This window comes from Hippoglossus stenolepis, chromosome 2 (genome assembly GCF_022539355.2).
Source record: "Hippoglossus stenolepis isolate QCI-W04-F060 chromosome 2, HSTE1.2, whole genome shotgun sequence".
NCBI lineage: Eukaryota > Metazoa > Chordata > Actinopteri > Pleuronectiformes > Pleuronectidae > Hippoglossus > Hippoglossus stenolepis.
Genome location: NC_061484.1, coordinates 7,511,302 through 7,533,788, shown reverse-complemented (window position 1 = coordinate 7,533,788; position 22,487 = coordinate 7,511,302). Strand labels below are relative to the sequence as shown.

Sequence of the window (22,487 nt, the reverse complement as noted above, 5' to 3'; positions counted from 1 at the left end):
GCGGAGGCAGGGCGCATTCCTGGATAACAGAAATGAGACACAACCAATCAGAGAGCGGAGTTTAGTGAGTGACAGCTGCCACAGCCAATCACGCAGCGCTATAGCGTGACAAAAGCGTTTGTTTGGCAGTCGCTTAAATGGAATGTGTTGAGTGTGTGTTTGTGAAGAACCTGGTTGTATCTCAACATTTGATTAGAAAATATTCATTATAAATTGAGATAGTTTATTTATTTAGTCAAAAAAAATTGTATTTCAGGGGAAATAATAGTCCACATTTGCACCATCAGTGGTGGAGTATAACAAAGTACATTTACTCAAGTACACTCAAGGGTCGTCATTACTTCTACTAAGTGTTCCGTGCAGATTCATACCAACCCTTCAGGGGAACATTACACTATCTACTCTACTATTTGGACAGTATGTGTACGGTGTTTGCAAGTTTCATCTGCAGTTGGATTATTTTGCACACAAATCATAATAAGCTCTAAATTAAACCATAATATACACACAAAGTAATAACATGTGACCAAATAAACCATTAAAATGCCGAATATGCTGCTGTATTAAATAATAAATAATTCTCGTAAATAAAGAATAATAATAAAATGTCATAAAGACTTTAATCATGGGAGAAAAAAATCCCAGAGTAATCTATATGTGTCTACTGTCTGAAAATACAATTTCATGATACGTTACTCAAATAGACACTACAGCAACTTTTTGTGAACAAAAAAAAAAAATTCATAAACGAAACCCAAACAAATTCAATAACATTCTTTAAAAAAAAAGAAACAGTGAAAGGCAAATTTCCTGTAGACTTCCTGTATCCTTAAATAACTCTGTTGGCTGGCGCTCTGCCCCACCTTTAGCCATGAGAGTGTCGTGTGTACGTTTGCTGGTAAAGTAATGAATAATTCAAAGTCATGAAATACTAATAAGTTTCTTAAGAAAATAATGAGAGCATCTGAAATAACAACCAAACAAGCAAACCAAGCTTCCTGGTAACAATACATATTAATAGTTAATCAAAACTGGTTTCTAATTCAATCGGCTGTTAAGATGTTACATTCATCTCTTCTCTTAAAAATGCTGGGATATTAAATAGTTTTAAAACAGAGCAGTTTGGTCTCTGGAAGTAGTTCACTTTTACTTAGTTAGTTTGTTAGTTGCCTCTTCCAAGGAGGTCATGTTTTCCCCCTGCTTGTTGGTTGGATGGTTGGCTTGATTGTAAACAAGATCATGAAAAAACTCCTTGATTGTTTTGCATGAAACTTGGAGGAAGGATGTTTTATGGGTCAGGGTAGAACTCATCAAAGTTTTGTGTGCATCAGGAGATGAATCCGGGATTTTTTTTTCACATACTGTAACTTGTGAGATCGGACAATTTTGATATATTCATTGCTTTCCCAGAGAAAAGTTCATGAACCTTGATTACAAAAAAATTAATGGAGGTAAACGCTCTACTGAGTGCCATTCAAGTTAGTTTCTTACTTTTCTTCATTAAATGTGTAGCATACATAAAAGCACCACATCTGGGATAAATATTATGGGGGCGCTGAAGGGCAAACGACAACGGCAAATAGAGAATTACAACAGCAAATCACAAAACACAACAAAAAGCAAAACACAGCAACAAATAGGGTATCACAACAACAAGACACAACAACAAAAGCAAAACTCACCTGCTATGACAAGGATCACTTCCTGATAGAAGCTAATCTCTCTTAAGTTTTTTGCTTTTTCGTTGTTGTGTGTCCTCATTTGCCATTTGCCATTCAGGGCCACCGTAAAATATCCCCACATTAAAACTACACAATAGAATAACTTCCGCCAAGGAGGTTACGTTTTCACCCCTGTCATTGTGTGGGTTTCCAAGTGTGATTTCCCAGAGAATAATTCAGAGATCTGAACTGAACAGATCTCTCTCTCTCTGTGTGTGTGTGTGTGTGTGTGTGTGTGAAGTTTGGTGCACTTTGATTGAATTTGAGGGACTGTTATGCCTCGTATGAAGTATGCATTCTGTTGCATTGTGGGTCTGCCAGCTGCAGTGTCACTTACTTAACTTGTGTACAGACTGTATGTAACAGGTACAGGGGCTCACAGGTTCAGTGCATGGCAAATCTTATTTTACCAGCCAATGAGCTGGGAGGGCCCGGGCCTCCACCCTCCACTGCCCACACACACCAGGCGAACACACGGCAACCCCAGGCCGCCATTTTGAGTGAGGGCAAGTGTCGCTAATTCAATTTACACGCTTACTATAAATTAAACCACGTGCCCTGCAGGACACCGGAAGTAGGCTGTAGGGATTCTGGATAGTTAAACCTACTGTGTTTTCAAAGTGTTTACTTCTCCACTGAGCTAGCTAGTTAGCAAGTTAGCTCGCGTTGTATAAATGCCTCACCTGTCATGGCGGACAACAGCTCCCACATTTGTGGCGTTACGTATCCCTGTGACGTTGCACCGGCAGAAATATTACTTAAGCAACTTTCATAGCTCATTTCACCGCTGAGAAGTCATCAGATCATCACGTAAATCCACCGAGAGGAAAAAAGGTAAGTGGCAGACACTGGAGACTGAAAGAGAACTGCATGAGTGGGACGAGACTTACTGAAGCAAGGTCACTGAAAGATGTTACAGTGTGTTTACATTGTTGCACGGACATGTTGGTGCTGGTCTACCTGGTCTGTATGGGACCGTGTGTTCTGAAAGATGAAGATACAACTTTATTATTATTATTCTATTCCTGTGACATTCTAACACCCAAATCTCTGCTCTTTGTCCTGCATGGAGTGATGATACTGTAGTAAGGACTGATCAATACACAATAAACACTTAACATGGGTTTATTAGCTTACAAAAATTGCAATCACTGGGGGTTAATGATATTGCATATAGATATTGTATGTATTGTGGTTTGTGTTTGCCAGATTTGAACTGTTCTGGTTCCTCAACCTGTAACACAGATACATAACAATGTTCCAATACCTGTCACACTCAGTCACATTAAAATATATTACAGCTCTAATAAATATGTCCTCCTCTCTTCCTCCAGGCTCAGGAAACATGGCTCTCAGAAGTGCCGCGACCCGTCTGCTCTCCAGCAGCCAAAGATGTGCTGCTGTCACAGCGTCCAGAGCCCAGGGCACCATTGCAGCAGCTCCCAGAGGTACGTTTAAAGTTATTCATTTATACAATATATACATAGACAGTGTGATGGTACGATAATGTTGGAGTGACCATCCTTTTCACTGTTTTTCTTCTCTTCAGACGCTGAAGAAGTCAAGAAACCGACAAAGGCAGGTATGTTACGTGTTGAACATGGTCTGTCCAGATTCCTTTACATGTTCTGCTCCGGCATGTGATGGTGACATAACCCGTGTGTGTGTGTGTGTGTGTGTGTGTGTGTACATGTTTTTACCCTCAGCCAAGGTGCCATTCAACTGGCGGGACGCTCTGAACCTGGAGGGTCTGCTGACAGAGGAGGAGATCATGATCCGAGACTCCTTCCGTGATTACTGTCAGGAAAAACTCATGCCCCGTATCGTCATGGCCAACAGACATGAACGTGAGCTGAACACACATCCATGATCAGAGTATACCAGGTTTATACCATAGACTGTATCTAAACAGACATTGTTGTTTATTTCTTGATCAAACAGTACAGAGCGGAATTTTGCACTGTAGAATAATTCAGTTTTGTTTGTTTCTATTAAAAGGTTTTTACAAGCTTGTCACCTTCTATTTCCCAACATGCATCATGCTACAGATTTCCACCGTGAGATCGTCTCAGAGATGGGAGAGCTGGGCGTCCTGGGCCCAACTATTCAAGGTAAACAAAAATACTTACTTATACTCACTCAAGTCTTCAACTGATTGAACTGCGCAATAATAATTTTTGTATTTGTGCAAGACAAGTTCAATATCATACATGTACTTAATTGTTTTACTGTTTATATTTTGTTTACATTGTACATATTGCTGTCTTTTATAGTTATTTGTGTTTATATTGTATTTTTTACTCAGTTATTACCCTCTACTGAGTGTTTATTTCACTATTCCCTTTTTGCTGCTGTAACACTTTAAATGTCCTCTTAGTGGGACTATTAAAGGACCATCTTATCTTAGTTCCATCCTAAACAGTGCAAAGTACATGTTCTTCAATGTATATATTCAATCTATAAATGTGTTCATTTTTCTGTCTACGCTTCATGGTTTATTTTTGTCATGTTACGGTGGCCCTGAAAGCTCAATTCACTGCACTTTAAGGAAACGTGCAAATATACAAAACACGTGCAAATGGGGAAAACATCTTCATCATTTTGACAAAACATGCACGGCAAATAGAAAACACCCTGCAAATACTCACAACACAACCAAATACTCACAAAACAACAGAAGTGACACACTTAGGGCACCAATTTAAATAATCTGTAGTATGGTTTATAGCTAGCTGACATGACTACAGCCTGTTTCTCAATCAGTTAAGAGTATTTCATCAGATTACTTGAATAATAAGCATAAGGTTTACACAAGGTTCACAACATTCATCTGCAAAAATATCTGAATCATGTGATCACAATGTTAAAATAAATATTTATCTACTTTTCCAACAACACTTGCCAATTTCAACTAGTAACTTCACGAGTCACACACCATGGCAACAAGTGTATTTCAGCCATATTCACTTCACGTGTCTGCTGGAAACACATCCGTTGTGTAATGAGTATTAACAGCGTGTTTTCTATTTACTGTGAATGTGTTGTCAAACTGATGAAGATGTTTTTTTCTCCATTTGCATTTGTTCTGTCTGTTTGCTTTGTTTTTCTTAAGTTGCAGGCCGTTGACCCCCTCAGGGCCACTGTACCATATACATGGATGTTTTTTTTGCGGGACTGTACATTCCTATCTGTTTACCCTGCAGGATACGGCTGTGCTGGCACTAGTTACGTGGCGTACGGTCTAATCGCCAGAGAAGTCGAGAGAGTTGATAGCGGGTATCGGTCAGCCATGAGCGTCCAGTCTTCATTGGTCATGCACCCAATCAATGCTTACGGCACAGAGGCTCAGAAGGAGAAGTACCTGCCAAAGCTTGGTAACACACATTTTAACGCAACTCGGCATTCAATTTCAGAAACATCAGTATACTTTTATTTTAATCAGTATGGTGTGTTTGTGGGTTTTTTTTTATCTACAGCTCGTGGAGAAATCCTGGGCTGCTTTGGCTTGACAGAGCCAAACCACGGCAGTGATCCCAGCAGCATGGAGACCAAGGCCAAGTACAACCCATCCAGCGGCACCTTCACCGTCAGTGGAGCCAAGACCTGGTAGGTGGACAGACACACAAGAAGCACAGGCCCTTCTGATGGAGAGTTTGCTCAAAGCCACAAGACAACAAGAAGGGAGCTCAGAGAAAGCATACCTCCACCAAGGATTACATCCTATCCCGCCATGTGTAGTAGATCAAATAAAATGTTAGAAGCTTCATCAACATTCCCACTCGCTCGAGGTGAATCCAGCAGAGGATCCCCTGCTGTGCGTTCACATCAAATTCTGCAGACTTGCTGCTGACTTTATTCTAGGGGGCCAGGCGGAGAAAGTCCGCAGATAATCCGGAGGCTCTCACTCAGACATTTGTGTTCCCACATGCACCTTCTCCGTAGAAAGTGCAGAGAATCTCTGGAGTTCAGTGCATGTCTGAAAGCAGCTAAACAAACAAGAGATTAAAACATAACCTGCTTGGTGGAGGTAAAAATACAGATGAGGACGTGTAGTCCAGAAAATGATTTTAGTGATGTAATGCATATAAGAAAAATAGAAATGGTTTATTCAATTGCAAATTATATAAAATACCGTAAGGGACAATTCATTCTGTCTCAGTGTCCATTAGTTTTAGATCATAAATTAATTTTAAATATGAAGTAGGTCTGGTATTTGGAGAATAATAATATTAACAGATGTCGTGCTCCTCTCTTTGAGATTTTAAAGCCAGACCAGCTTTTGTGTATCAGCTTAACTGCAACCCTGTGTTAAGTTCTTGGTGAATTCTCCTTCTCCTTCTTCTGCTAGGATCACAAATTCCCCCATAGCAGACATTGCAGTGGTCTGGGCCAAGTGTGAGGACGGCAGGGTGAGGGGTTTCATCCTGGAGCGTGAAATGAAGGGTTTTGCCACCCCCAAAATCGAGGGCAAGTTCTCACTGAGGGCGTCGGCCACTGGCATGATCATTATGGACGAAGTGGAAGTTCCCCAGGAGAACCTGTTGCCCAACGTCTCTGGTCTGGCTGTAAGTGGCTACTCACTCACACCAAGTTGAACAGAATAAGATCAAATGTACTTAAATGTAACAACATGAATGTTTCTCTGCGCTAATATCTTACATTTCTTTTGTTGTTGACCTTTGTGACCAGGGTCCCTTTGGCTGTCTCAACAACGCTCGGTATGGCATTGCCTGGGGAGCCCTGGGAGCGGCTGAATTCTGCTTCCATGCTGCCCGACAGTACACTCTGGACAGGTACGTTACATTCTGTGTTTGTGTGAACATCAAATCAAGTCAGAGGATCTGACAGAAGCTGTGTTTTGACAACAGAAACTCTTCCCAGGAAATGGGAACCTTTCCACCACAGGGTCTAAGTTGAGTTTTGGGAAAATGTTGTTACCTCTATCTGCTCAGGGATAGGACTTTGTAAAAGTAGTGGAACCCTTAGGCGTGGTTTGCAATGCTTAACATTTGTGCTTGATCAAGTACCTGAGGATTTTAATTTAACCCCCATTTTGCATTGCTTTTAGTGCCGGTCTCTTTCCCAGCATTGAGTAAATAATCTCAATGTTAAAGCAGTATAGTCTTGTTGTTGTATTGTCACCTGTTGGGCTGGAATGCAACAGCTTGTTGTAGCTTTTAGTTTTTCACATGTTAAGCAGCTCATTTGTCTAATCTCCCTGGGTATTCAGACTGCATTGGAACCAGGCAACCAACACTCTGAAGAAGCTTTGTAGTTGTTCCGAAAAGTTCCCGGGACTAAAGATATAAATCCAGTTTGAAAATGAGTGTGAAATTAGTATCATACTGCTCAGACTGTGTCCTCAAGTTCAGCCAGCCTAAGCTTTCTTTAGAGGTCTTTCATGTTTTTATATCCCCCCAATCAGAATCCAGTTTGGGGTGCCACTGGCCAGGAACCAGCTGATGCAGAAGAAGATGGCTGACATGCTGACAGAGATTACCATTGGTCTGCATTCATGCCTGGCCCTTGGAAGACTCATTGATGATAAGAAGTGAGTCTCTCTCTTTCTGTATTTAAATTTCTTTCACATTAGTTTTGGCCTCTGTAAACCACTGCAATAAAAACACTCTTCCTTCTCATTGTCATGGAACAGAGCGGCACCAGAGATGATCTCCATGCTGAAGAGGAATAGCTGTGGCAAGTCGCTGGATATCGCCAGACAAGCCCGAGACATGTTGGGAGGAAATGGCATCTCAGATGAGTATCACATTATCCGTCACGTCATGAACCTGGAGGCTGTCAACACATATGAGGGTAGGCACACACACATGAATGAGGGCACTGTTCTTAAATTGTAAAGATTTACCAAAGTACCACAAACTCCCAGTTGTAAGGTGAAAATGTAAGATATAATTGCAGTTATGTACGTCCACCACCAGAGGTCAGCAGTGTACAGATTGTTAGAGGTTGACAATTGATTAGTAAGGCACATTTTGAATGTCATTAAAGTTGACTAACTTGTTTTTAAAATGATATCTTTATGGATAACTCAAATATATCTTTAAATTAAAATAACTTAATTCATTACAATTAATGTTTTTATGTTTTATTTTTCCATAGGAACTCATGACATTCACGCCTTGATCCTGGGCAAAGCCATCACTGGACTGCAGTCTTTCACTGTTGGAAATTAAAGCTTTTCCGCTGTCTTCCTGAAACTGACTTTTTGTGGAATACTGCTGCTCATGTGCCCAGTGAGAGACATGTCATCTCTGGGCAGAACTCTATTTGTTGAAACATGATGAGCAATTATCCTCCTCACACGAGGAGCTATACCACGAATACTTCATTACATTTACAAAATATTTTTTGAACTACTGAAGGGAACCATCTATTACCACTTGGTACCACTAGTATCCGAATATGTAAGAACAAGTGAACAAAGCATTGGGTCCAAGTGAGATATTTGAGGGACGTTTGCACGGTTAATATAAGGTATTTATATCCATAACGCATGGAACAGTCAAGGCATTATGAGTTGTTTTTTCATAACTAAATAGTATGTAAATAAGCGGTTACAATGGGTTCTGAGATATGTGTGGCTGTGTGTGGAAACAAAACGATGTTATCTGTAATCAAAATAAATCTTTGTTACTGGTGGTTTAAAGATTGGCATCTCTGGTTTGATGGAATATGAAAGTACTGATGGCACATTTTGGCATGAAAACACGTAACAAATATAAAATGTTAACAACACAGAGCCAAATAACAAATAATATCGTGCTCTTGTATTCTGTAGTTTTATTCATGGGATCAACAGATATTGAAATGGTACATAAGTAAAACATGTATTTAGTTTTTGCTTTCTTTTTCTTTGACTGGAATCATGACCTGAAACCTGACCTGACCGACCTAGAGTCGCAGACAACTGTGTATTCTTGGAACAAGAGGAAGAAGAAAGAAGGAAGAGCAAAACCAGATGAGCAATCTTATCCAATCCAGCCTTTAGACAGACAACTTGAACTACTCTGAATACTCAATATAATAATAAACACAGGAACACAAACCTATTGATAATAAGATATTAATCAGTTCAATATCTAACAACAGTTACTAGTTTATGGGGACCCTGTCATTGTAATGGCCAGACCCTCTCTGAGCCCTGCCAGGGCCCGTTTGGCCTCCTGAAGCTCACGGCAGAGTTTAGTGCAGCTTTCCAGGACCTCAGACAAGTCCTGCAGCTTCACCTGCATCTCATTACTGTTCCCCTCGTAAACCATGTACATGTGCTCCTTCATCTGCTGACACCCCTCTCTCACCTGGAAAAAAAAACACATGACAATTAACCAGATGAGAACGTCTTTGCAGGGAGGGATAGTGCAGCACTCACAGTCATGGAAGTTGTGAAAGGAGTATTTGTTAAGCATGCGCCTAGTGGACCAGACAAAAAACAACAGACTGAGGAGGACCAGATCAATTAAAAAAAAAAGCTTGGTACCTTCTGCACCAACTTCTCATTAAAGCTGTCCAACACTTTCTGGTCACTGGTGCGGTCCTCGTTAATCTTTTCTACCAGCTCCTGCACCCTTTTGCTGATGGTGTCTATGCTTGAGCTATAGTAGATACAAGTGTTGACAATAAAATCTAAATCAGTCTAATGTCTTAGTCAATGGTGGAACAATGAAGTACACCTCATCTGCTAAAAAAACACAACACTACATGAATTATTGTTGCAGTGTGTGCGTTGGTGTGTAGGTGATTGTTGACCTGGTGTGTTTCTCTTGAGCTTCAGTCATGCTCCCAGTTGAGAACTTCCCGAATGAGGAGTCATGGTTTGGTTCTGGTGTCTGCGACGCCAAGGACAAAAAAAACCACAGTTATAAACAGCACAAAAATATTTTGATTTGGTCTGATGAGAACAAAATGTTAGTTTGGTGAAAGGTATTTTCAGTGGGGGCAGCATGGGATCAAGGTGTGTTGTGTGAACTAGTTATGATGAAAGGGTCTATTTTTCCATTTATGACTGAAACAGAACACAACAGTTCACATGATGCTGCCACATCTTAATCTCTCAAGGTCATTTTTCACACAGCATATGCAGGGTTGCCAGGTTCCTGGTCTTCTTGTGGAATCGGGCTACATTTGTGGTGTGGTCCACAGTTTGAGAAAATCAGTTTTTTATCGAGGGATCCCAGAGCATCAAAACAAGAGATAATGGAAAACATAAATAGTCCCATTCAAGAAGCTTTTCTGTTTTTTGCTGTACAGAGATCAGGTTCAGCCTTTTGCGAGATTAACAGGAAAGCTGAAATGATTTTCATTCCCTTCATTGTCTGTTTGCCCATAACTCACAAACTAAACAGTCCAGGCAGGATGGAGGAGGAAAAAGTTAAAAGAAAGAAAACACAAACAGTTTAGTTTGTGCATCTGTGAATTGGTCACCACGTTCACAGAGTTATATTTTATTTCTGATAATACACAGTGTCTAATCACACAGGGCCATTGAGGGCCTCAGCTAGAGAACTGTCAAGGTGCATCTGCTGTTGATGCGTGGGCACTAAACCTTCCTACTTTGTGCATATTACAGCTCATTCTGCAGTGATAGTGATGCTCTTGAGAAGCAATATGGCTGCTGTATGAGTGCTGGTAGCTGTCATGTGGCTGGTCTTGTCTCGCAGACCCGTCAACCCAGAACAGCTCTCTGTTTTTCCAAGAGAATCTCACTCCGACCAGCTCACGTCTTGTTTTCACACCTTTAAAAATGCTGTATTCTGGTTTGTTATAGGATTAAATGTTACCATCTGTGAGTCTCCGTGTCCGGTCTTAGGAGTGGACTGGGAGGTGGACTGGGAGGTGGACGGTGATGCCATGTCCTCAAAGAAAAGATCCATTTTGGTCTGGTTGAACCTCGAGAGAAACCTGAATTAGAATAAATAATAATAATAAAGAAGAATAAACAACTGGGACAAATGTCTGCATCGTTTTCACCCAGAGAAAACAGCATGTCAGTGCTGTTCTTTCACTTACAGCTAGCATTAGCACCATTAGCTTTAGCTAAAACCCCTTGGCTGTAAAACAGTAACTTTAGCTTCACACTTCCCCACAGAACAAATATAATTATTTATAACTTACACTTTACAGTGTCTCGCAAACCAATGGCTCCTTGTTTTACTTACAGGAATAAAGCTGCGATCAGGACTGAAGTGTTGAATAAGTGTAGCTGTCTCTGTAGTTATGCTAACCTATGCTAGCTAATCCGCTGGTTTCCTTCTATGTCATAACACAGGTGCTAAAATATACTGTATAATTTATACTGTTTATTTGACACAACATCAATTTTAAATACACTGATGAAATGTTAAAAATATGTGTGGGATGTGGTAGAAACCAATAATGACTTATAAGAAAACTAAAACCAAATCTTAGTCAAATGAAATAAATTAAAACTAAATAAAATAAAATGAAATACAAAACATTCAGAATCTTCCACATTTTGCGGGTAAAATGAGGAGGTGCTCTCAACTAGTAGCAGTTTAAAAATAAATACTTAAATCATAAGAAAATATATTGTAATCAGAAAAACTTATTATGCTGCATCTTTTTGCTTTAGTGCCTTAATATTATTTTCTCTTATTTTATCACCGGACTGTTTTCAAGTAGATCAATGTGTAACAATTCAGCACAATTTCTAAATAAATAAAATTTCGAACTATTATATTAAAGTTTTAATCTGCAAAAATAACGAACTGTCAGATATACGTGTTCTGCACAATATTTTCATTTAATTGTAAAGGACAAGTGCAAAGAAGCATAAAACGCATATACTTGAGTAAAGTACAAGTACCTAAACCTAAGTGGATTTAAATACACTCTTTTCCTGAGTTCACTGATTTGACCTTTGACACTCAAATGGTCAGGAATTGTTTTTAAAGAGACCTCCATGAGAAATTATATCACAGTGCAGTGCGTGTCGAGATAAATCTGGAAGTGGAGCAGGATTTCATTTCGGCCTTTTCAGACAGGAAGTCACTTCATGGAGGATTTACTTCTCATGACCTAAAAACAACTGAGAATTTGTTAGCAAACACTCTTTTTCCTTTGCTTCTTGGATATGTGTGTGTGTGTGTGTGTGTTTGTAATGTGTGTGTGTGTTTGCTGTGGATTAAGTCATCTCTGTGGGATAGGACGGTGGAGGGATGAAGGCCTGATTGATCGTGGCTGTGATTGGAAGTGTAATCCCCCCCTTCCTCTCTCTCTCTCTGTCTCTCCCTGTCACCGCCCACAGTCTGGATTATTGCAGCAGGGAGGACACAGCACGCGGCTGAAGGGCTGAAATGTCCCAGTGTCCCGTTGGCTTCAGGATGCACTGATGATAGTGATGTAGTAATGATCAAAGTAATAAACTGCTGTGTAGAGAGATGTCAGTGAGGCGGCACTGCAAAGATCCAAATGTGTGTAATCTGGAAGCTGCAAAAACTTGGTCTTGACAGGTGGGTGAATTTATTCCCTGCCCTATTTTCATATTGGTAGCTCATTACGCTTTAAAAATTTAAATAGAAAATGTAGATGCATTACATTCTCCTATTAAATCGTGTTGCTTCAGTTGAATTGAAATTTGATTTTATATCTGAGCAGTAGACCTAACCTAAACTCTGCTTCTCTGCATTTCAGGTATAGAGACATCTCAGCAAGTGGATAAATCAAATGAGGACCATTTTTACTTTGAATATAAATGTAACGGAGTAACTCTGGGAATATGGACAACTTTAATTTCACAGACATGGGAGGACAGTCTTTCCACTACTTGGTTCACAATGTGGAGCCTCTGTACAAGGAGTACAAGCCCCCGCCCAGGGACCTCATCCAGCTCCCCAAATCTGTTGTCTACCTCGTGATGGCCGCCCTGGTCGTGGTCGCCGTCGCTTACGCCATCGTGGGTCACCTCATCAAAGACCTCATGCTGGATATAACAGGTACTCAAGTCTGTGGGATGTACATCAATCCTCATTCATATACACAATACTGGATGATATTGTTTATCTATGTATAAATGCACTTATGTAGTGTTTAATTTTTCTCTCGACCTGTCCTCTGTTATTGATTTATTCCATTATTTATTATAATGTGAGGAATATTTCTACAGATAGTCCGTTCATGAATAGGACATTTCACTTTAAGTAAACAAATATCTGGGTTAAATAATGATTTACATTCAACACCAAGCTCTTTATTCAATACAAATATTCAGTTAAAAATGTATTAATTAGTTTAAGTCGTCATTCAACAACTCAATGCATAATATGACCCAAATCTTAGCATTTTGAGCTGGTTCAGGTTTTTAATGGAAATGTAACAAAGCTAATTAGGCAATGTTTGATTTCACTGTGTTGAAAATGTGTAAATCTATGACACCATAATTAGTAGTATTAATAGTCGTTACGACCCCAATACAGGAATTAATTATTAAATGAAATAATTAAATAGCAGAAATAAAAGATTTTGGAGATTGTTAGTGAAATTGTCTGCAACAGTTAAACAAGACAAGACTTTAAATAACGATGGTAGGGACAACGTATTACCCCTGTCTGTTTACTTGTTGGTTGTTTTGTTTGTTTGTAACCAAAATTACACAAAAACAACTGCACGGATTTCCACGGAACCCGTTGGCAGGATGTGGTATGGGTTTGGGGAAGAAGCCATTAAATTTTGGTGTGTATCTGAATCCAGGATTTTTTTTTTTTTTACTGTCTTTAACATTGCAAGATTTCCCAGGGAAAATGTAATGATCTTGATTTCAAAAAATTTAACTCATTTAGAGGACTGATGATGAGTGTGTGATATTTAGTGCAGTTTGATTGAATTCAAGGAGACAGTTGGGCCTTGTCGGAGGGTATGTGCTTGACTGAGTGTCATTCTAGTTTGGGTTAGTGTACAATCAAATTCTCATCTCTCCTCCCGTGTCCGTCCACAGACTGTTTGTTGGGCCCGGTTGATGACGACCTGAAAAAGGAGGCTGAGCTGGATGGAGTTAGCCAGCTGAACATGCCAGCTGGCCTCAGCCACTCCCACCCAAATGCGTTTCACGTGTGGGACCAGGATGACGTCCGCATCCCCATCACATCCCAAATCGAGAGCCCGGTGTCCAGCCCTATGATGGCCGTCATCCCGTACATACCCTCATTCTTGCCCAGCTCCCTCAGCATCGGGAGCCCGTCCCACAATCAGCCAATCCCGAAGGAGAGTGACGCATGAGTGAAAGGGTCCAAGGCAGTTTTCACGTGGTGCATCTTTACTGTCATCCTCCGTCTCCTCGTAAGGTGAACTTCTTTAGCTCCTTGTTCTCGCCTCTGAAACACCCTTTGCCCATCCACTGTTTTAAAGGTGAAAAATATTTTCTGGGAAAGCTGTGGAATAAAACAGTGAGTTTTGCAGGTCCAGTTTACCTGGAAACACATAAGGCCAATCAGGTCGAATGGATTTACTTCTGTTGGAGTGACGGATCTCTGTTTCTGACTCAGACAAAAACTCTGGAGTCTCTCAGGACAGAGCCTGGGATGCAAGAGCCTTCACTTGTTCCTTTTCCCCAGTGGATTTGTGCCAAGTCACCATCGTGATCATTCTCCTTCTCCTGCCAGTCTCACTTCCTACATGAGTCCGTTTGTTTGGATGTTGGATCTTTGCCTGATTCAACAAACTCCAGACGTAGCTGAGTTATTAGGAGCTTGTGACCACATTCAATGCAGAATACTCCAAATATATAATAACTTTTAACCACAAAACTCCAGTTAAAATCAATCTTTAAGCTACTCTGTCCTACTAGTTCTTTGCTGAGTATTGTAGACAGTGTGTTTGATAACCTGCAGAGAAATGGTGAAGAGATCAGTGTGCACATTACAGTGCTGTATTCTTGTGTCGAATAAAGGTGAATACTAGTTACTTCTGAGATCATGTTTGCAAACACTTGTGTTTCAATCTTATTCTGATACTAAATATATTGTCTTTAGGAGGATCGGCCGTTATTACTTACTAATAGGGTGAAGTTAATTTAATTAGTGGAGGTGACCGCTCTAAGGTGACTGTGTGATACCTTTTAACAGCAGGTAGCTGTCACCTATACTAAAGATGAATATAGGGAATTATCTTAAAATAACAAAAAGTCACAAAGTGTCAGTAAATATTGTTACATGACTCACTCAGGTCATATCTGTTAAAGTGATGAATGTGATGATGTGAATTTTTAAGGCTCACAATTCTCTATTTTTGCTTGTTGGAAAAAAACACACACACGCACGCACACGGTCACACAGTCGGTCTCAATGACTTCAGAGGACATCACATTGACTTACATTGATTTCCTGGAGACTTATTCTAACCTTAACCCTTGTTACTTGCCTGGGTCTAAGATTAACCTAAGTCTAACTTAACACCTTACTTTAACTTTAACCTAAACCTTAACTTAACATAACCTTAAAACATGCCTTCACCTTAAAATGTAATAGATTTCGTTATGGGGTCTTGTTTTTGCCCCCATTACGTGATGGTGTAAACAGATTTAGGTCCCCACAACATGTATAATACCAGGAGCACAAACACAAACACAAACACACACACAGTTACATAACACAGAAATACGGATTTTAGGTTCTATTTTAAGCAGGATGTTGGCTGTGAAGCAGAAATCCAGTTTCAAAATCACAAAAAGGTTGTGTGTCACAAACACACATATACACACATTTGCACGATATCAGCACTCCCATTAATCTCTCATTTCCTCTTTCACCATCACTGACGCACTATCAATGTAATTACACACTAACTTTTTTTTTTTATCATCATTATTATTATCATTTGAGGTTTTGGGGAGAACTCTTATTTAGGCAACATTGCTCATTCCATCTGTGAGATCCAGAGAGCCTGTAGTCAGGGAGGGCTGGAGATTAGGGAGAGAAGATTAGATGAGCAGTTTAGCCTTTAATACAACGTCCTTTTATTACTTTTGAGCCGTGGAATTAGATAATCTGCCAGCAGCAGCCCAATCTGAAACTCACCTTGTTATTGTGGTTGTGTGACGGGACTGATCCAGGCTCGGGGGGGCGCAGAGAGAGAAAGCAGAGATGCAGTGTCAGAGGAGAAGGGTGTTGAGTGAAGAGCAGAGGGGAGTCAGTGATGGATGGAGCAGGAAGAGCAGAGCGCAGCAGAAAGGCTCTGTTTTTATTGTAAAGCAGCAGGAGTGACTTGTGTGTTTCGTGATAGTGGGCTCTTTAAGATTATTGTTGGCCTGGGCAGAGGTCTCTGCTTCACTCATTGGGACTGGCCTGGAAAGAGAAATAGCAGCACTGAGACATTCGACATATTTTATCTAATGAGAGCTGATGTTTGAAGCAACCTGAAGGGAAAACAAGTGCACAGATGTGGCGGTGAGTGGGACTCGTGTTGCAGCTGTAAAAGCTGAGGGGTGCACTGGTGCGGTGAGTGTGAAAGGACATGGAGCAGGCGTAGGAGGAGGGAGGTGGAAGTGAAACAACAGGTGAAAATTGAAATTATTATAAATAAAAATTCAAGAAAAAGTTTAGTTAGAAAACTTGACTATGGATGATCTGATTTCAATTATATAAGTATTATTATGGGGAAAAAAAGAACTTTGAAACTCACAACTAGCCTTAGGATTTAGAAAAAAACAAGTGTGCCATCACTTCCTGTAGATTCTATTATCTTCAAAGACTCTAAAAACACATTTGCTCTATCAGCTTCTTACTATTGAGGATGAGAGCTCTTATGAAAACACAATCTTCTGCCAAAGTAAGGGCAGTTTTATAAATTTGTGTAAAGTAGGTAGAGCTCAGTTGGAATTACATGATGTCATGTGTCGTATACATGCACCGGTCAGGATTTAGCAGCTTCCTATTTGGTGCGCTGGCAACAAATAAACCCACGCTTGTGCCTTTATTTGAGGAAAACAACATGTTATATTTTAGATTAATTTAGAAAGAACTTTTCCTTTCTTCACTTGTGACTTGCGGTAAGATAAAAGGTTGGTTAATCCTATTTCCTCAAGCAGGAGATTTTAAAGCTCTTAACTTCTGACACGGTGGGGGGGACGCACTGGCTGCACAGGATCTCCAACTGGAGCAGGGCGGGGGTTTGGGCTTAAGGTGGAGCTAATACAAAGGTCAGATTGAGAGAGAGATTCACTAAAGCTTCCAGACCACACAGCAATGACATCTTAACCCACTAATAAGGTTAAAACTAGAGGCTGAGCAGAAATATTTCATAATGTCCTCACTCTTATTATCTATCTATCTATATGTTGCATTACAGGTAATACAGGGTGATCATTTTAAATTTCCTGATGCTCATCATCACAGTGACAATGAGCATAGTGTGATGGCATAATGAAACAAATGAAAACACTGTTTACACAGGCCTAACTGCCTGCAGTGAGATCAGCCTTTTATCTGTGTCCACCATGGGAAGAGATGTTTTGGGATTAGAATTGTTGTCTGGGGGTTTTGAAGCGGAACATGTGAGTGCAGGATTATTGCGCTGCACTTCCGTACATTTGGCAGCAGCTGGTAAAACCTAAAACATGCAACTGAATATAAACCTGTGAGCATGGGTTGGGCTGGGGCTGAATAAAACCCAACATGGTCACAAAAATTGTTAATGGTGATACTTGAATATGTTACAGATGTTAAAATACAACATGAAAAGACTCAAATTTAGGAGTAACTATATAAAAACCCAATAACAGAAGGAACTAGAGAACGCAATTCCCTGCCAAGGTCCAACAGTCCCCTCATGAAACCACATTTAAAATCACTATCCAGGTTTCTATTTGGATCGTCACCAAATTGCACACACTCATACATATCAGTCCTCTAAGCACGTCTCATTATTTTCATCAGGATCCAAAAATCATTTTGAGGAATGAAAATGTTGCAAAATTTCATGGAAATCAGTTGAGTTATTTTGTGTAATCCTGCTTACAAACAAACCAACAAACAAACAAATGCACGGTTGAAAAAGGTAAAAACACATTTGTACATTAGCATTACAGTTAGTAGCAACACAACATTGACATATCATCCATATGGTGAATTTATAAACAAACAGTTGCTATTTCACACAATTATGGCTCAACACTGTTGAATTTGGAGTTGTGTGTCCGGAAACACGATGATTGTTCATCTTTTAACTCCGTTTTTGGTCTCCACCAACATCAGAGACATACCCAGCTCTTTAGCTGCTAAATGCTCAACCAGCTACAGTCTCGTAACTAGGTCTGTCTGCTGCTTGGTACTGATCAGGTAGTGTACAGCTGTGAGTTTTATATCCTTTAGTCTGCTGTTGCTGAAATTGAGCTTAATAATGAGATGAACCTCACCACCCAGCTCAATGAAGCTAAAGGAGCTGCAGATTGGGGTTAAAATTATCTGTAGTTTCACCACTATGAGAGACTCCTGTCATATTGGTTTGAATTTGTTATATAGATTTGCAATGCCACATCCCAAAAACGACTCAAAACTCATCTTTTTAAAACTATGACCTGACTTAATGCAATCTGTCCAAAATCACTTCTGTGCACCTCCTTGACTTCGTCTTTGTCCCTTTAAATATGTAAAGTGTCCCTGAGTGTTAAAAAGTGTAATAAAAAGTTAAGTTATGATTACAACTATTATAATTTTGGATTTTAGCTGCTGAAATCAATTCAAATTGTTTACTTGCTGCTAACCTATTGGTGCACCCCTCAGGACCTGCAGATGACCTCATACATGTATATGAGCATAGAAATATCTGAGAGTGTCTAATCATCAGCCTGTCTGACTTGGCGAGGCTCCTTTTGGTCTACAGGTTAGTCCAGGTTAAGTGATCCTCACTAGTCCTTTATCCTAAGGTGATAGCTTCCTCTGAGCAGTGACTCAGTCCTGTCAGCCCTGACGAAGCATGACACCAGCAGATCATCCCATACCTGGACCAGGACCCCACGCACCAACAGTCATTAACCATGAAGTCGCCAATAAACAATAAAATGTCTTTATGCCAGGGGGGTGAACCTATAATCCAGCATACTGTGTGTGTGTTTGAATACTTTTACTTTCTCTGTGCAGAATTGAAAAGTGACACTCTCTATAAAGATCTTCTTTCATCTCAGTGAAGCTCAACATCCAACATGTCAGCATGAGAGAAGGGAGTAAAAAATAGAAACCCGTCTGCTGCGCTCTGTGCTTCGCTCCCAGGTTAATCGTCATTGGTTGGCCGGGTTTATCCTGGCCATGGTCACTGCCAATCTGCTGTCATCCAGCCTAATCCCGCATTGGCAGGCCAGGTGGCTCTCTGACGGGGGAAAGGAAGACTGCCGAAGTCTTGACCTCTCCTGTCCTTTAGCGGCAGCAGCCATGTCAGAATTTCCAATTCTGCATATATATGCTCCTGACATTAGCATAAAAACCACTGGATGTCCAGATTATTTACGGGCTGTGTGACAGGATGTAAATGAGTGACATGTTTGAATGCTGCAGATGATGTACAGGTATAAAATGATGCCTAAGTAAATTAGGGCAAAGCCACAGAATAGGTGAACAGCCAGAGCTGACACAATGTAAACAGAAATTTGACTAAGGGGCGACTGCTGGGCTCAGCCTGCTATGCATTAATGCATAATGTAAACCATAGGTGCTCCATATACATGCGTCACACAGCTCATTCTCTGATTTACTCTGGCAAATTGTATAACTACAAAATAAGCAGGAAAAGAGAGGGGGAAAATATAAGCCTTAGGGGAATTTTTTAATGTGTCAGATGTTTTCCGAGCTGCGAGTTCACTTGATATTAATAAACACTAACCTGATTTGACCAAGCACAGAACAAATGAGCCACTGTTTGTCTAGGCATAGTTACAATATAAGTAGACTTCTGTCTTCTCATGTCTCTCCAGAGATGTCCAAGAACATTTGTGTCTGTTCAAATATGACTGGAGTGCAACATTTGTGCATATGGAGCAATTTTACAAGACTCAAATAAGGTGCAAATTCACAACCCACCCAGCAGAAAGGCTGCAATTGCTTCGGACATGTAACCTGGCAACACTGCTCAGAACTGTAGGACTTGATTTCAGTCACAGTCTCATACAGTTTACTTTAAGAAACCGATTCTGACTGAACAGATTCACATCAGCAGAACACAAAGCACTTCTATAAAAAGCTTGAAGTCATCGGATCCTCCACACTCCACAAAGTATCAATACCTCAACTTCATTCAGCATTTCAGGAGCCTTGTTCAATCCTGCAATTTACATTTCAGAAATATTGCTACAGTCCCCAAAAACCTACAAATTATCCACACACTCATTTCCTCCTGCCTACACGACTTCATTATTCACCCGCCTGAATGAAGCAGCAGTTGCTCATTTAAAACAAAGGGGGATGATGCTTTTAGCTCCAACACTGGAACAAACATCAGCAGAATCTGTGCTTCAGTTTAAAAAGCACCTGTAGAATAGTGTTCTTAGTTTAAAGTTCTTTTATATTTTGACTTCGTTTTAATCTCCTTCGCCGTTTTGTTTTAATGCATTGCCGAGTATAATCTGGTTTTCCTCACCTCTGCACTTTGATTTTTCAAGGCACCTTGTGGTGCTATAGAGCATCATTTACCATTATAGGCACTGGTAAAAATGTCGGTACACAATTTTTTACAAATTACAATTTATTCTTTTATCATACAAACATTTACATAAATGTTAAAACCAGTTGATTCTCTTTTAAAACATAATCAATTATTTTGAAATATTAATGCCAACATTTAAAATACAGGATTAACAGCCATTAGTCTGATCTCAAAGTACACTGTAGAATGATTCTGAGAGAGTCGACTGTTTCCCAGACGCTCGTCTAGTCAAACTTCCTTTGAGAGAGGACGGTGCGATAGAGTGAGGTGCCCTTTGCCTGGTAAAAGGTCAGAAGCATCTTGTTCTTGGTGACCTCTGCATGGACAAAGCCTCCCAGCGTTGAAGCCTGGCCGGTGAAGAACTTCACAGAACCTTTAGGAACGTGCTTCCAGTGACGGACATCAGGATCCAGGAAGTTTCCAGCACCACTCACCACGTAGCCAACACCAGACTCTTCAATGTACTGTAGAGCACAGAGATAGGATTGAGACTGAAGCACATTTTTGAAAACTCATAACAATTTTTTTTTTTTGGAGTTGTACCAACCTGCAGATTGTGGTCATGTCCACAGAGGTAGGCGGTGGCCTTGTATTTAATGAGCAGAGGATGAAGCCGCTGCAGCAGACACTCTGTGGGCCCGTGTTCCGACACCGACCACACGGGGTAGTGGCCAGCAACCAACAGGAAGTCCGCCTTGGACCGGGCCAGTCTCTCCCGCAGCCAGGTCACCTGTCGGTTGGCGTCCACAGCTCGCAGGGGGCCTCTGGGCTTCTCGTCAAGGAAGTCGTCAGAGTTGCCACACAGCATAATGGTGTCGAGCATGATGATGGTCAGAGTCTTCCCGGTGTTGGGGATGCGGAAGTTCAGCTCGTAGTAATATGAGGGAAACTTCCTGAGACGATGAAGAGCAAAGAAAGTGCAAGTGTCCGTCAGTTTCTTGGTGTCTGGACTTAATTCTACTTTCTCTAGTTGCTTCTCACCATCTGTCTGATTTTTGGCTGTAATCAATCTGGGCTTTGACGTTCCCTGCATGGTCGTGATTCCCAGCGAGCACATACCAGGGCACTCTGAGAGACTTTGCTGTGTACACAGTCTCAAACGTGTCCTGACGGGAAGATGCAAAAGACAAAGCCCAGTCAAATCCCATGCCACTTTACTCAGAACGCCAATTTCCACTCTTGCAGGTTCACTTAACTGACCTTAAACCGAGGAGAATCCACGCTGTCCACACCTTTATAGTAGAAGTTGTCGCCAAGGGACAGAACGAAGTCAGCTCCCATGTGCTCTGCTATTTTGCTCATCTCTCGAGCAGTAGCTTTCTGCACGGCAGTGATGTACGGGGGATAGGGCACGCCACCCCAGTCTCCTATAGCCAGGAACTTGATGGAAGTTCTGTTTTCTTTTTAAGAGGGACACAAGATATAAAAATCTGTAGAGTCCAAGAAGCATACTGAGAAATATTTAAACAATTTAAGCCAGTGAAAAACACTTACTGCCATTTCCCTCCAGGTCCTGGAAGGCAGTGGGATAGCAGTCGGCCACAGAGATGGCAGCGATTAGGATGGATACCAGAGTAAGCGCCATCTTTAAAGATAAAAATCTACAGAACTTAAAGAGAGACAACCACATTCGTCCATAACTGAAAGTGAACGAGTCCACAAGCAAAGAGCTGAGAAGAGGAACATAAAACAAGTGTGAGAAACCACAACTGCAGCTTACCACACAAGCCTACGCTTCCTGTCACCTTCCTCCTCATGACACCACGCTCTCTGGAGTTTTATGCCTTATGGTGACTTGTGATTGGCTGCAGCCCGGAGCTGACATGTCCCAGCTGCAGCTAATAGACGTTAATCAAAGTGTGTGTTTGTGTGTGTGTGTGTGTGTGTGTGTGTGTGTGTGTGTGTGTGAGAGAGAAAGAGAAAGAGAGAGAGGCTGAGAGCTTCAGGAATCACAAGGTCATGTTTCTTCAAGCTTATCATTCCACCCTTTTTTTCAAATGAGAATCACAAGTTATAAAAGCCACAGATCAAATGACCTTCACCGGCCTCAGCAGACAAACCACAACCCAAAAGTAAAGCAGAATGTGATGCATCACTCCTCTC

General features: G+C 40.8%; 3 protein-coding genes across 6 annotated transcripts; 1 reads left to right on the top strand and 2 right to left on the bottom strand.

Annotated features, from left to right (window-relative positions):
- The first annotated feature begins 2,349 nt into the window (after nucleotides 1–2,349).
- gcdha (glutaryl-CoA dehydrogenase a) lies at nucleotides 2,350–8,388 on the top strand. The gene is made up of 12 exons (XM_035141323.2): nucleotides 2,350–2,555; nucleotides 3,056–3,169; nucleotides 3,271–3,303; nucleotides 3,428–3,568; nucleotides 3,770–3,832; nucleotides 4,925–5,095; nucleotides 5,198–5,327; nucleotides 6,070–6,286; nucleotides 6,411–6,514; nucleotides 7,147–7,272; nucleotides 7,375–7,535; nucleotides 7,842–8,388. Exons 2-12 carry the CDS (start codon nucleotides 3,067–3,069, stop codon nucleotides 7,913–7,915), a joined length of 1,323 nt encoding a protein of 440 aa, XP_034997214.1. The 5' UTR covers nucleotides 2,350–2,555; nucleotides 3,056–3,066; the 3' UTR covers nucleotides 7,916–8,388.
- A 75-nt stretch (nucleotides 8,389–8,463) lies between these two features.
- syce2 (synaptonemal complex central element protein 2) lies at nucleotides 8,464–11,017 on the bottom strand. 3 transcript variants are annotated; one of them, XM_035141353.2, is made up of 5 exons: nucleotides 10,854–11,017; nucleotides 10,520–10,640; nucleotides 9,489–9,568; nucleotides 9,220–9,334; nucleotides 8,464–9,040 (listed from the first exon to the last, which is right to left on the bottom strand). In XM_035141353.2, exons 2-5 carry the CDS (start codon nucleotides 10,610–10,612, stop codon nucleotides 8,840–8,842), a joined length of 489 nt encoding a protein of 162 aa, XP_034997244.1. In that variant the 5' UTR covers nucleotides 10,613–10,640; nucleotides 10,854–11,017; the 3' UTR covers nucleotides 8,464–8,839. The 3 variants fall into 3 exon arrangements, with proteins under 3 accessions (XP_034997244.1, XP_034997235.1, XP_034997227.1); XM_035141344.2 differs by having other exon boundaries at nucleotides 10,520–10,644; nucleotides 10,898–11,017; XM_035141336.2 differs by having other exon boundaries at nucleotides 10,898–11,016.
- Nucleotides 11,018–20,384: 9,367 nt separating this feature from the next.
- acp5a (acid phosphatase 5a, tartrate resistant) lies at nucleotides 20,385–22,231 on the bottom strand. Of its 2 annotated transcripts, XM_035176685.2 has the most exons (6): nucleotides 22,105–22,231; nucleotides 21,879–21,969; nucleotides 21,585–21,784; nucleotides 21,366–21,490; nucleotides 20,932–21,277; nucleotides 20,385–20,848 (listed from the first exon to the last, which is right to left on the bottom strand). In XM_035176685.2, exons 2-6 carry the CDS (start codon nucleotides 21,967–21,969, stop codon nucleotides 20,609–20,611), a joined length of 1,002 nt encoding a protein of 333 aa, XP_035032576.1. In that variant the 5' UTR covers nucleotides 22,105–22,231; the 3' UTR covers nucleotides 20,385–20,608. The 2 variants fall into 2 exon arrangements, with proteins under 2 accessions (XP_035032576.1, XP_035032566.1); XM_035176675.2 differs by lacking the exon at nucleotides 22,105–22,231 and having other exon boundaries at nucleotides 20,386–20,848; nucleotides 21,879–22,098.
- Between the last annotated feature and the right edge of the window lie 256 nt (nucleotides 22,232–22,487).

Excerpts from the sequence above, each read along its gene's own strand:
- gcdha (XM_035141323.2), top strand. The coding sequence starts at position 3,067 with ATGGCTCTCAGAAGTGCCGCGACCCGTCTGCTCTCCAGCAGCCAAAGA. Across the intron at positions 5,328-6,069 it reads GTCAGTGGAGCCAAGACCTG|GATCACAAATTCCCCCATAG; the intron begins GTAGGTGGACAG and ends TTCTTCTGCTAG. Across the intron at positions 7,273-7,374 it reads AGACTCATTGATGATAAGAA|AGCGGCACCAGAGATGATCT; the intron begins GTGAGTCTCTCT and ends GTCATGGAACAG.
- syce2 (XM_035141353.2), bottom strand. The coding sequence starts at position 10,612 with ATGGATCTTTTCTTTGAGGACATGGCATCACCGTCCACCTCCCAGTCC. Across the intron at positions 9,335-9,488 it reads GCTCAAGAGAAACACACCAG|CTCAAGCATAGACACCATCA; the intron begins GTCAACAATCAC and ends TATCTACTATAG. Across the intron at positions 9,041-9,219 it reads ATGAGAAGTTGGTGCAGAAG|GTGAGAGAGGGGTGTCAGCA; the intron begins GTACCAAGCTTT and ends TTTTTTTTCCAG.
- acp5a (XM_035176675.2), bottom strand. The coding sequence starts at position 22,014 with ATGTGGTTGTCTCTCTTTAAGTTCTGTAGATTTTTATCTTTAAAGATG. Across the intron at positions 21,491-21,584 it reads TGGATTCTCCTCGGTTTAAG|GACACGTTTGAGACTGTGTA; the intron begins GTCAGTTAAGTG and ends TCTTCCCGTCAG. Across the intron at positions 21,278-21,365 it reads AGCCAAAAATCAGACAGATG|GAAGTTTCCCTCATATTACT; the intron begins GTGAGAAGCAAC and ends TCATCGTCTCAG.